Source organism: Lonchura striata, chromosome 1 (genome assembly GCF_050655825.1).
Source record: "Lonchura striata isolate lonStrDom1 chromosome 1, ASM5065582v1, whole genome shotgun sequence".
Classification (NCBI taxonomy): Eukaryota; Metazoa; Chordata; class Aves; order Passeriformes; family Estrildidae; genus Lonchura; species Lonchura striata.
The window spans coordinates 38,281,349-38,294,057 of record NC_140703.1 but is presented as its reverse complement, the minus strand read 5'-3'; the positions used below and the strand labels follow the sequence as shown (position 1 = coordinate 38,294,057).

Genomic DNA, 12,709 nt, shown 5'->3' with positions numbered 1-12,709 from the left:
TTTTAGGTTTGCAATACCTTTCAAATATAAGGGAGTAATTTTATATGAGAAACTAATATGGAAATCTACTGGCATTTTGGATCTTACACAACATTTAGAAATAAAATTTGGTTAAATTAAATTTACACTGTTTTGCAACATATTAAATTTTAAAAACACACGTCTTCTGTGTGCCAGCAACCCTTAATATGGACAGGCAAAACCCAGAGGATAAGATTCAAGAGACTAACACTCCTAGAACCCCATTATATGGAAACAAGATTATGATTTAATGAATAGTTATTTCTATGTCATCTTCACATTACACAACTAAATATGATGACAGGTGTCATAATATCTCTTTTGAATCACTTCATTGGCAAGTAAAATTTAGAAGTCCCACCTCATGAAAAAAGTCATCACAGTTTCTGTTAATAATATAAAAGGTTCATGTCTACATGACCTTAATTCCACAGGTGAGCTTCCAGGAGTCTACACTGCACTCTGCTATGGCACAGTAGACTGGGAAGAAAGAGGGCAAGGAAGATCTGAGCTGGCAGTAATGTCACTTCAACTAGGTATCCTCCTTTCCAAGGTTCTTTCAGTACATCTGAACGAAAAGCAGGGCTGCCTGAAGGAGCATTTCATATTGCTGTTCCCACTGTTATGTATTCGCTTGTAAAAATATTAAAGAAATCACATTTTAAAGATCCTTACTGATCCCCTTTTTCAACGTTTAGCTAAGTGTGGCATCACAAATACATCACTGGCATTAACTATGAACACAAATCCATGGAAATTACTTTTTACAGCTATCTGGTTTAAATTCATAAAACTTTGCACTTCACATTACTGAATTTACAGAAAACACACAGAGTGGTGAAATTGCTTAAAAATAGCTTTAAACAAAAACAAAGATTTGTTTTCTTACAACGAAGTCCACTTTCAAGCACAGGTATGTACTGCCATAGCAATGCATACAGTTACATTTAATACACTGCAAGACAGTAAGCCATTTTAGGCTAGAAAATCTTACATTTTTATGCTAACAGCCAAAGAGATCATGCATGGCTGATATCAGATGTGGTTTTCTGGGAATCAAAACTCTACCATTAGATCTGTTGGCTATGTCTGCCTATGCATTTTTTACATTTAAGTGTTCCACCCTCTCAGTTTATCCCTCTGCTCCTTCTCTGTGTGGATCAATTTCCCTCATCTACAGGGCCTAAGACCATCAATGACCTGTGAGCTCATTGTCTTAACCAGATCTCTCCTTCCTGTTCAGTATCTCCACAGGATATCCATATCCCACGTGACACACTGGTTCTGGTATCTCACTGGCACAACATGAATAAAATTGGTCATTTTCCAGTAAAATCTTGAAAGTTCTCTCTCTCTCTGTGTATCGTCACCGAACTAATATTAGCTGGTGCCAAATGTATTCCATTCCTGCTACCATGCACTCACTGACTCCTCGTAGCCCATTGCTGCCAGCCCTTACTCCTCCTTATAGCTCCCCCTTGGGGGCTCAGCACACAGCAGAAAAGGCTCCAGGAATGCAGAACTGGAAAGCACATCTCTGAAGCAGGAGCCTCCTTGTATCCCTCGTCACTCATTTCAGCAGGCAGGCTGTTGATGCTCTTGTTTCCTCAACCCCATCAACCAGCACCACAGAAACAGCAGGCCTGCCTGGCAGAGACTGGACACTGTGAGGAACAGATGGCAGCAGATCTGAGCCTCTTGCATGAAGACCAGAAGCAGAAGAAACAGCTGGAGAGGCTCTCTAGGTGGTGCCCGGTCCAGGCTCCCCAAATGCACAGCTCTCAGCTGTGCCAGCCACCTCAGCCTTGTGTCATTAATGAAATGCATATTAAGATTCCTGGACAGCACAGCTATGGAATTTGGTGTGATCACATCTGCTCCCACGATTTCTGGATCATTTAGGAATCAGCTAGAAGTGGTAACAGAAAAGAATAAGTCTCTGCCTCCTGCTTCACCCCCACAACAAAATGACCAACAGGAATACCTAATTAACATAGACAACAACACATTGAAACCTGAGAATGAATTACGCTTCTGGGTTTAATTCCCTCCCACAGATGCAACTACACTTAAACCCACCCAGGAGCAAGAGAACTGCTGAGAAGATGCTTCAGGATCCTCTATGATTAATAATTTTTGGGACTATGTGCCCAAATTTGATAATTAGTTTTGGCAGCATCATTATCTAATCTCTAAAAAGTGATTTTATAAACCACATGCAAAAGTAGAAAGACCAAACCTAACACATCCTCATTTTTCAATTTCTTCAAGGAAAAAAAATGAAAAACATAAAAATTCTATATGCATAAGACCTGATAAGGCCAAATGAATGAGGAAATGTTGAAATGAAAAATAAAAGGGACTGCCAGTGGACATTAAACATTATAACTTATAAATCCACCTGGTGATGACAACTGGATCATAATGGACAGCTTTTCACGCATCCTGTTTTGCCTGTAGAAGAAATGTTTGCACATTAATCTGTTTAGTGGTACAGACAGAATAATGTCTTTTTTTTATTATTAATTTAAAACAAACAGGTATGACTTTTGCCTTCTAGCTGTGAACAGTTTTATCCTCTCTCAAATTTTAAATGGTGTTACATTTTTAAGTTCTGATGTGAAAGTTGAACAGCACTTTTGCACATTTGGACTGCTGCCTCCATATTTTGAAATTTCCATTTAAAAAGTTTCTCTCTTTTGATTTTCACTGCCAAATTCACAGTTCTCAAACAGAACACAATCAACTTTAGTTCATATTCAACTTTTTTTGCTGGGTCCCTTTCTACTCATGTGTGCAAATATCCAGCAATTTCTTGGAAGAGCAAAAAATATTTTAGTATGATTTGATAATCATATGTTTCTTCTGGAAAAATTAGCTTCATTTGAATAATGTAATTTCTCATTTTCAGACTAAGCAAATTAAAATTACACAATGGAATTTAATGAAAAGATCTCCCTTGAGTGAAAACATTTTCTATTGCATAAAGTCCAATAAAAATACAAGGGAGAAAAAAGGTATTTTCTTGTTTCTCCTGCTGCCTCCTTATACAAAAGACCAATTTTGGACCATTATTGCACATTTTATCTATAAGTTATCTAGCTTAATTGCATTTTCACTGAGGCCCCAGGAATACCTCAGAAAAAGTATCCCAGGACACCATACACTAACATGAAGTTTACTTCCTTGCATTTCCTTTCTTGCTAACCATGTTTGTATCTTCTCACCACTTATGTTCCTGCTTCTCCTCTGGTTGTCTCTAGCCTTTGAGGTGGTTTAACTGATAAAAAATCAGAAGGAATATCTGAAGAAAAATATAAAATTTTTTCTACCTTATCAGTGAGCTAAACTGGCTCACCAGAAGATGAATCAGATTCAGAAATTACTAATATCATTCACAACAGACATCATTACATCTGTAGTCATCCCAGTATTTTGGATTGCAAACAGTACAATTAGTTACGCTTTAAGAAAACCAATCATTTTCTTTTCCCCTATTTCACACCACTGACTGAGTAACTACATAAACCTTTTGGGCAACCTGGTCATTAAAACATATAAAATTAAGAACCCTTCAGTGGAAAAAAAAACAAACCTAACCAGGGAATTTGGAAAGGATGCACATATTAGGTAACTAGCACTTCTTGAAACTGAAAACACTTCTTGTACTACGTTCTTCTGTAGAAAATAGCAGTACACAAAATTCATAGAGGATCCATCTATTCAAAAAAGCTAAAACTATAGACAATGGCAGGACATGGTATCTCAGATACGCCTTCAGACACTGATGCAGATACATTATTTTGTCACAAAAAGAGATTAAGGCAACCTCATCAGCATAAGCAACATTTTACAGCACAGTTGGGACTCCAGGGTCAGTGTAGGTCAAGATTCCAGACTGAACACTGATAAGAACTCTCCACAAACTTATTAGGAATTTGAGCAAAATAATATTACCATGAAAACACACGGAGGTTTCTTACACTGAAAACCCCCACACACTGCAGCATCCAGGTGTGGCAATGCCCAGATCATTCCTCATTTCCAGTGTCATTACTGACTGTAGTATTTTATTTTTTGAATTAAATTCAACCTAAGTATAAATGGCACCAACTTGTACTGGAGATATTTAATCATCAACATTCAAAACTATGTTAACCAGATAAAAAACTGTACAAAGAAGGAAAATAAATGTTCATCATGAACAGAAGCATGTATGAGCAACATAATATTCAAATACATTTATCCTCTATGGAATAATTGATGTATTAATACTTTGTATATTACATTAAGTTACTATTTCTCAAAAGGAACAAAGGATGAAGTAACCTCTCCACAGCTATCCAGTAACAAATACTGACCTCCTGTGAATTTCTCAAGATTTGACAATCTTTAGTAGAGAAAATTCATTGAAAAACTGGAAACCAGGCCTTGGCAAAGCAGCTGAAAGGCTCTCTTGAGCCACTTCTATCATACAGCTAAGTAATGATTGAAGCAAAGACAAGAAGAAAGTGTTCTTTGAAAAATACTTCATTTCTGACTGGGCAGTATTTAAGTTCTTGCTCTCCTTTAAAACAATACTGGAATTTAAGTACACAAGTTATACATAGTCAAGCTCTCTTCACTTACCTGAAGATAGTATGACTTCCAGGAATTTATAAAACATTATATTAATAAAGCATTATGCCACACATAAATAAGAAACAAATATATATATATATGTTTAGCCTTACTTCTCCATGTCTTAAAGGTGTGATAGCTCCTCTTGCTACCGCCATTCGGAACAATGTTTCTGTGGCCTGCATCAACAAACACAGAGACAAATTAGTTATTAAAAGCAGACAACACAGCTCATGGCAGTTTGTTTCAACTTTTATAACATTTTTTTTATATTTTCTGCTATCTTCTAGCAACTATTTTACAATTGAATTGCTCCAGTAATTCCTTTAGAACAACATGCACAGTTTAGGCGAGGTGAGACATATTAAGGATTTTGGTCTCAGCCTAAGTAACAGTACATGATCCCTCAGGCAACATCACAGCTCTTCCAGAAGACTCTTTGAGCAGGTCAGAGATGCTCAGCCCCAGATAACTGTCCTCCAGAAGCTGTAAGGAACACAGTTGGGGTACTGGAGAAAAAATAACTACATTGCATTTCATAACTCAGGCAACTTAATTTCAAAATTGTTGTTTAATAATATACACTTAAACTGACAAATGAGCATGAAGAAATAGCATTATGCAGTGCTTTTCCTGAAAGCACCTGGGCCCTTCTTAATTCTAAGTAATGGGGATTATAAAACACAACATGGTCACGTGCAAATGGCAGGGAACACAAATTTGGGGAAATCTCCTATCTTTAATTAGGTTGAATACCTTTCTGTGTTAGTTGCCCCATCCTTTCTTCAATCCAGTGAGACAATTGGCACATACCATATCTGATACACATACAGGTTACTGGCTTAATACAGACTATAATAGGTTCTGTACCACCTATATTTCTACAAGCTGGTTGGAAGAAGGCGTGAAAAAAATCTGCAAATTACATAAACTCATGGATTGACACAACAACATACACATGAACAGATTTGTTTTAAAAACTTGTTTCCACAGCAAATAGTGAAGCTGGTTTCAATTTCAACTGCAAAAAAAACATGGTTTCAATATCTGGTTCTAATTAAAAAATTACCCTGACATTTAAGGATCTATGTTAAGGAGTAGTTAGCAGGCTGTTTGGGTGAAGAAAAAAAAAACAACAACAACAACAACAACCACATTTAGAAAGTTTATAAATAAAAGCAGTTTGCAGTAGCTGATCATCTTTCTAAACAGTAATTTAAGAAAAAGCATCTCAGTGTTTCCATGCTTGCACAACTTCCTGGGTCCCCACCATCACTACCTTAAGACAACTGTATCTCAATAAATGTGATATCAAAGACCTCTCTTGAGATTAATTCCTCAGTCTTCCAAGAGACAGATTAAGCGAGGTTTACTCCTTTCTACATAATTTTCAGTAGAAAATAACTTAATGAAAGATATTTTAATTACCTTATGTTCTCCCCACACACCTGTAAATTAACATGTACACTCCAGAACACTGGGCTGCAAAATCTATTACTTCATTTACATCCACAAGGGATGTAATGCCCACAGCCCGCAAGGATGTAGGGCAATGCTCCACTGTGATTCTGCTTCTCAAATCTTTCTTCTCTAAGAAATGAAGTGAACCCCACACAACCTTTCGTATTTCACAAAGTTGGGTTCTTTCACCAACATTTTTAGGGATGTTTCAACCAAATTGAATGCTCTGTCAATACAGCTTAGCTGCTTTTGTTTCTTTGAAAACCACTGGTGTGTGTGACTTCCTTTTCACATCTAGTAAAAGATCTCTCTTAGTACATCTGTACTCACCTCATTAATGCCAGATGTCAAAACCATCCAGAAACAAGGAAAAATCATGGCAATAGCAAATGCAACATCTCTGATGTCTTCCAATGGGCCACCCTTCACTGTGAAAATCAGTCCTACAAGCACAGCTTCCCACACAAACTGCATGGTGGGGATGAGGCCACCTATAGCCTTTGACTGGCAATTACAAGGCTGGAGAAAGCTATTGGGGGTATTGGCATGCAAAATCCAAGAGGAGGCTTAAAGAAGTTCATCTTTCTAAATAGTAATCAGTCCAAGCTTATTGTTGGTGTAAGCATTAAGGTGAAGGAGGTGGCAGTAAATAGTTCAGATCTGCATTCTTTTGACAAAGCAAACTAAGTGTGAACATGTGGAGATTCAGTAAGGCAATGTCTTACAAGGTAGAAGAGCATGATGCAAACATTCAGAGTATTTTAATACCTTCCCAGAGCTATAGTATCACAAAGACTAATGATAAAATTAATAAGCTAGTAAAATTTTGCCAGTCTTAAAATGTAAATTTATCTGCAACACTTCTGGTTTTTTAAAGCTTCCACACTGTCTTCAATTTCTATCTTTTTCCCTCTGCCCTGCAAATGCAGAAACAAAGAGAATCATACCGGACCACGTCCAAGAAAGTGTAGCAGCCCTGGGAAGGGGTCTGAACACAAGTGTTATAAGGAGCAGCTGAAGGAGCTGGGGGTGTTTAGTCTGGGGAAATGAAGGCTCAGAAGGCACCTTATCACTCTCAACAATTGCCTGAAAGGAGGCTGCAACCAGGTAAGGGTCAGTCTCTTCTCCCAGGTAAAAAGTGACAAGACAAGAAGAAATGGCCTCAAGTTGCACTGGGTGAGAGGTTTAGATTGGATATTAAGAAAAGTTTCTTCCTGGAAAGGGTTGTAAGGCACTTGAACAGAGGCTGCTATGGGAAGTTGTTTGAGTGACCATCCCTGGAGGTACTTAAAAGCACCTGGGGACATGATTTAGTGGTAGACTTGGCAGTGCTGGGTTAATGGATAGACTCTATGACCTTAAAGGCTTTTCTCAACCTTAACAATTCTATGATTCTCTCTGATCCTGCTCAAGTTCCCTTGAACCAGCATGTCTAGACCCATTTTCAACATCTCAAAGATTGGAGCTCTTACAACCTCTCTGATCAACACGTTTCAGCATTTCCAAACAACATTTTAAGTGACAAGCCCACCAAAAAAATGCAGTTTACAGATGACCTGTAAATTCCTTCTGCTCCCCAAAGAAACACAGCCCAATTCCTCAAATTCTCTCTAAGTGGTGGAAATGTTTTGTGCCAGCCAAGTGGAAGGCTATCCTGCAGTGATCCTTCTAGCTGTGACAAGCCAATATAAAAGGAAATCCAAAAGCACAGAACATCCTGCTGGCATTTGAGCTGCACATGTTGGATATGAAAGAATAAGCATAAGGGTGGAGAAAGTCAAAATATACATGGACTGTATTTTTTTTTTTTGAACATTAGAGACAAACTTCATCATAGTTAATGTTCCATAAAGGATAGAGGAAAAAAAACCCTGCATGAAGAACCACAACAGCAATATAAAAACAACAATATTCTTGCACTCCTCATATATTTTCTAAAATTCTATTTATGACAATATCTTGCTGAGAGTAAAAGGATCCCTACAGGACACCAAATTTACTTTGACTAAAAATCCAGTCTATTGAACACATCTTGCCTGACATATCCATGGTATGTAATTTCAAATCTACCAAAGTTACCACTATAATAATAATCAATATTCATGCTGCAAAATATTTGCATATAACTTGTTTCAATACTGACTAAATCTATTCAAGACATTTGAGTTCAAAGGATTTAATTTTCAATAATGTGTTAAAAGATACAAAGTATATTGAAACAGCAAGTTTATTTCATTGTATTAAATCTGTTAAAAATATGCAGAGTATAGCTCTGTCACAAATCAAACTACCATAACTGTCCATTGAAGAAAAAATAATACTATTCTCAAAGAAACTGCTGACTAGGAATTTAGCTAATTTTTAACTGTTGTTCACTAAATACTACAATATAATCAGATATCTTAGAAAGCTGTAAAAACTAGAGATTTATTTGCATTCAATTCACTGTGAATAAGCCTTCCACTCAGCCATGGGAGTCAGAGGTTCACAAGAAAGTAAAGTGTCAACACATGGTGTTAGTGATCTCAGTGTGAACTAAACGTGTTGCCAAGATGATTGTTACTGAATCCTAAAATTGCTGCTCCTTACAAAGAACGTGTAGTGCGTTACACTACATGGGAGGTGAAATGGCAGCCTGACGTGTGCTACCACTCTGTAACGCCGTGCAAGCTCTAATGTCATCTCCAGACAAAGATGACCAACTGTTCCCACTCCAACAAAGCAGTTGCTTTTGATCAAATTCTTTGCAAGTCAGTTGGAAAAAAAAGAAACCACTGATTGTATGAACCAGAACTAAAGTGGAAGATAATTGTGCATTATTGATGGAAGTGATAGAAAAGACAGAAAGAGAAACACTGCATTAGATTCCAAATGTCTTGACTTTTCTAGGTATGCACAAAATAAAAATGGTCTCACATAATACTTCATCGGAATAGTTACTGTTTTACCAAAGTTAAAACTGCAAATGCAAGCAGTGAAGAGATTGATCACAGAAGTTAATGAATTTAGAAATGCACGCTTTTTAATCACCTGAAAAATTTTGGCATCTACTTCTATATGTGCATTAAAAAAACCCAAAACAAAACAGAAAACAAAAACCCTAATTGACTTAAAATTAAAATTATACAAATTGTTTATAAGAATAAAGAAGGATGGAATACCACAAAAGACATTTTTTCTCTCCTATTAGGTTTGCTGATCTTGGCTAATAGCTAGCTGACAGCTCTGGCCTGTAAAATTTGTGCTTCTTCGTGAAAAGCAAATTACATGAAAAAAGGGTTTTAACAGTCTTTCTGAAATCATTAATAACAATCTTTCAACTTGATTATATGTGAACTATTGTTATAGCCCTTATTAGCTAACCATCACAGAACTTTTGAAAACAGGAGTGCTAGATAAAAAAGATCTGGGGAGAATCAGAAGCAATAATGACTAGGAAAACATGGAATTTTTTATTCCTGAGTTCTGTCCACAAAAAGTCAAATGTAAAACAACTGTCTGCATTTAAACCTTACTCAAGGTGACAGATTTAACTGAGGAGCTTAATTATTGTTGTTATAACTTTTAATGAAATTACCATAATACCGAAATAGAATGTGTTGCTATTCAATGTAATCAAGATTTAAAATATTTTTAAAATACAATACTGAAGCTGAACTGAAGCTTTTAAAAAAGACAGATATGTAAATTCCTACTCTCTGAAAGAGAGTAAAAGTTCAATTAATTCCACTGTACAGATGTGAATTTCATATACCTCCATCTTTTACTTTGTTGAATGAATCTTGAATGTCTCTGCCTTCATTACTGAACTATTGGAACCTTATTTGTACAATGTGTAGATCAGTCTGTATTTGACATCTGCAAGACACAGGCTCTTTACAGTCAACCATTAATAGATCAAATAATATCCTACCTTTACTTTCAACAAAAGTAACTTAACTGTGAACTCTCTAAATACTAAACAATTTAAACCCCATAATAAAGCATATTTTACTGAGTTTATGAAAGCCTTGTATCCATTTTCCAAAACGTCTCTAATTTTTTTCCCAAATTCAACTTTCAGAACGTGTTGCACCACCCAACTTTGCATCCAATAATACTTGATCTCTCTCTCCTCTGGTTACTTACCCAACATTTGTGTAAACAAAGCACATATCTGGCCATGTATCTTGTAAGTACTATATGGAAATGCTCTTCTTTCTTAAATAATAAACATGTGTTGATTCCCTAAGTAGAGATTTGGAGATGTGCAAAACATATCATCAATATAGCATAAATAAATTAGTATTAAAACTAACAAGAGTGACGCATAGTAACTTTTTTTGAGTTGTCTTGCTCATTCCTGAGAGCATTTGCAGATTTTTCTTTTAAACATAGGTTCAAATTTGCACACAGTTCAGTGTAACTTCCATTCCATTTACAAATTCCATTTTCTCATTGACCTGAATGTGCACTTTCAAGGTTAATAAACTACCTTATGAACTAATTTATCTCTACCCTCTACCTAACTAAACTATACTGATCTTCTTCCCTGCTGCAGTCCTGCTCAGGAACCTCAGTCTCTCCTTAAAGAGCTTTATAATTTAACATTGCAGAACACACATTCAACAAATTAACTAAGCATGGAAATAATCACACATTATATGCTGCTAAGAGGATGAAATAAAAAACATTTGTATGTATTTATCTTAATCTGAAGCTAGTAGTCTGCAGTTGTGGCATTTGTAACATTTGCCAAGATCATGTAAATTGGTTTTCTTCTCCTGACTTCTCTTTTACCTGTTTCTCTCCCTTTCCTTCCTCCCAGCCCCCTCCCAAAATATGCTTGGTATTTACATTGGGATTCCTGGTCCCAGCCTGTAACTGACTTTCACTTTTTTCTAGTTTTCTCTGCAAGAAGGATTGAAGGGCTCAACATTGCACTTAACTGACTATCAGGAAGCCAGAAAAAAAATAAATCCAGCAGTATAATGCTCATGAACTGAATTACCCACAAACCAGGCCAGCAGCCAGCATGGGAAACTGGAGAAATGGGCCATTTAATCTTCCCTGCCTTGACAGAAATGGCAGAGAAAGGCGGTCCAAGCAAGCCTGCCCCACCATCATCATGGAGCAGAAGTTTCTGCATCTGAGAAATGATCCACTGAAGCCAACTAAAACCTTACTTTTTTCCAATCACACAGCAGAAGGGCAGCAAACAGCTGCAAGCCAGCCTGCAGAAAGCACATGACAACTGTCAAACCTGGTTTTGATTAGTAATGCTGCCAGAGCGGAAAAGATAGTGGCCAAAAGATCAGCCTGGCCAGACCAGGAATATACAAGCACATTTCAGTGACACCGTCCCCCCCAGGATTCCAGGATTTAGGGGCAGCACAATCTTCAGATTTTCAGCTCCGAAATAGTGAGAAGGAGCACTCATCATACTCCATCCATATCTCCCTCTATCCCATTTGAAACTGATCCATGGAGAAACTTTCCTGCTGCCTGGCCAAAGGCTGCTGAAGAAACAGCATGCAGAAAGAGCAGATCGGACAAGGCTTGATGTAGTCACCAAGTTTTCAGGATAAAACAGCAATACTGCCCTTGAGACTAGAGCTGTAATGAACTACACTATACAGAGTTATTGAACTGTTTGGGTTGGAGAGGACTTCTAAAGACCGTCTAGTCCAACTCCTGCCATGCGCAGGGACCCTCTCCCTGGACCACGCTGCTCAAAGCCCCATTCAATCTGGTCATAAACTCTTCCATGGAATGGAGCAGCCACACCTCAGGACAAACTGTTCCAGTGCCTCACCACCCTCACAGCAAAGAATTTCTTTCTTGCACATAATCTTACACTTGGCCTTGTTGATCATCCTACACATATTACTACATGTTTGCCTATCCATCCATCCATTTTGATTCTTTTCTGTGAGTTAGTAGCACCAGACCCTCCTCATCCTAAGAGCACTGGTGAAAGAAACACAATGAAAGAGAAGACGGTGCGGGACATCACAACAGGCACCAGGATGTTCCTGTAGAATTCATTTCCAAGCTATTTTAAGTAAGTGAAGCTAAACTCTCCTGCCACACAAGTTAAAGAAGACTGAGGTGAGCTTTTATAGTCCACCTGTAGTTCTTTGGTGAATTACTCAGACAATAGAGAGCAAAATCAAAAGATCCTTGATCTCTCTTCTTCACTCTAACCCTTGAAAAACAGCAGAGATTTAAACACCAGCAAGCTATTCCAACAGCCTTGGATCTTGTAACAGACATTCACTATGACCAGTAAACTAATGAGAGCTGCATATTTAGACAGCTTTATTCCATATTATCCAAGCACATGTTCTGGAATTCCAGACAAATTTAAACAGTCATTTACAATTCCTTTATCTGCTTTCATTGACCAGAATTTCTTGTTAGCCTGAACTCTGAGTGGGTTCAATTCAGTACTTCAGTACATTCCCTACAAGTTTTACAAGATTTACATTTAACGTGTTTCACAACCAGGGCCCTTTTTCTTTAGGGGATTACCTCACCTTTTACATTTCCCACTGGTAACAATTTTAAGTAGTAGCTCTCTGTATTTGCAAATGGAACAGAAATTTCTTTGTCTCAATTGGTTTGT

General features: G+C 37.3%; 1 protein-coding gene across 3 annotated transcripts in view; it reads right to left on the bottom strand.

The window, feature by feature from the left end:
- TMEM135 (transmembrane protein 135) overlaps positions 1–12,709 on the bottom strand; it is a 158,201-nt gene that overhangs the window by 86,093 nt on the left and 59,399 nt on the right. For all 3 annotated transcript variants that reach the window (XM_085574659.1, XM_021545028.4, XM_085574660.1), the window contains one exon: positions 4,755–4,820. In XM_085574659.1, the coding sequence (XP_085430785.1) occupies positions 4,755–4,820 (66 nt within the window). The remainder of the gene's footprint in view (positions 1–4,754; positions 4,821–12,709) is intronic.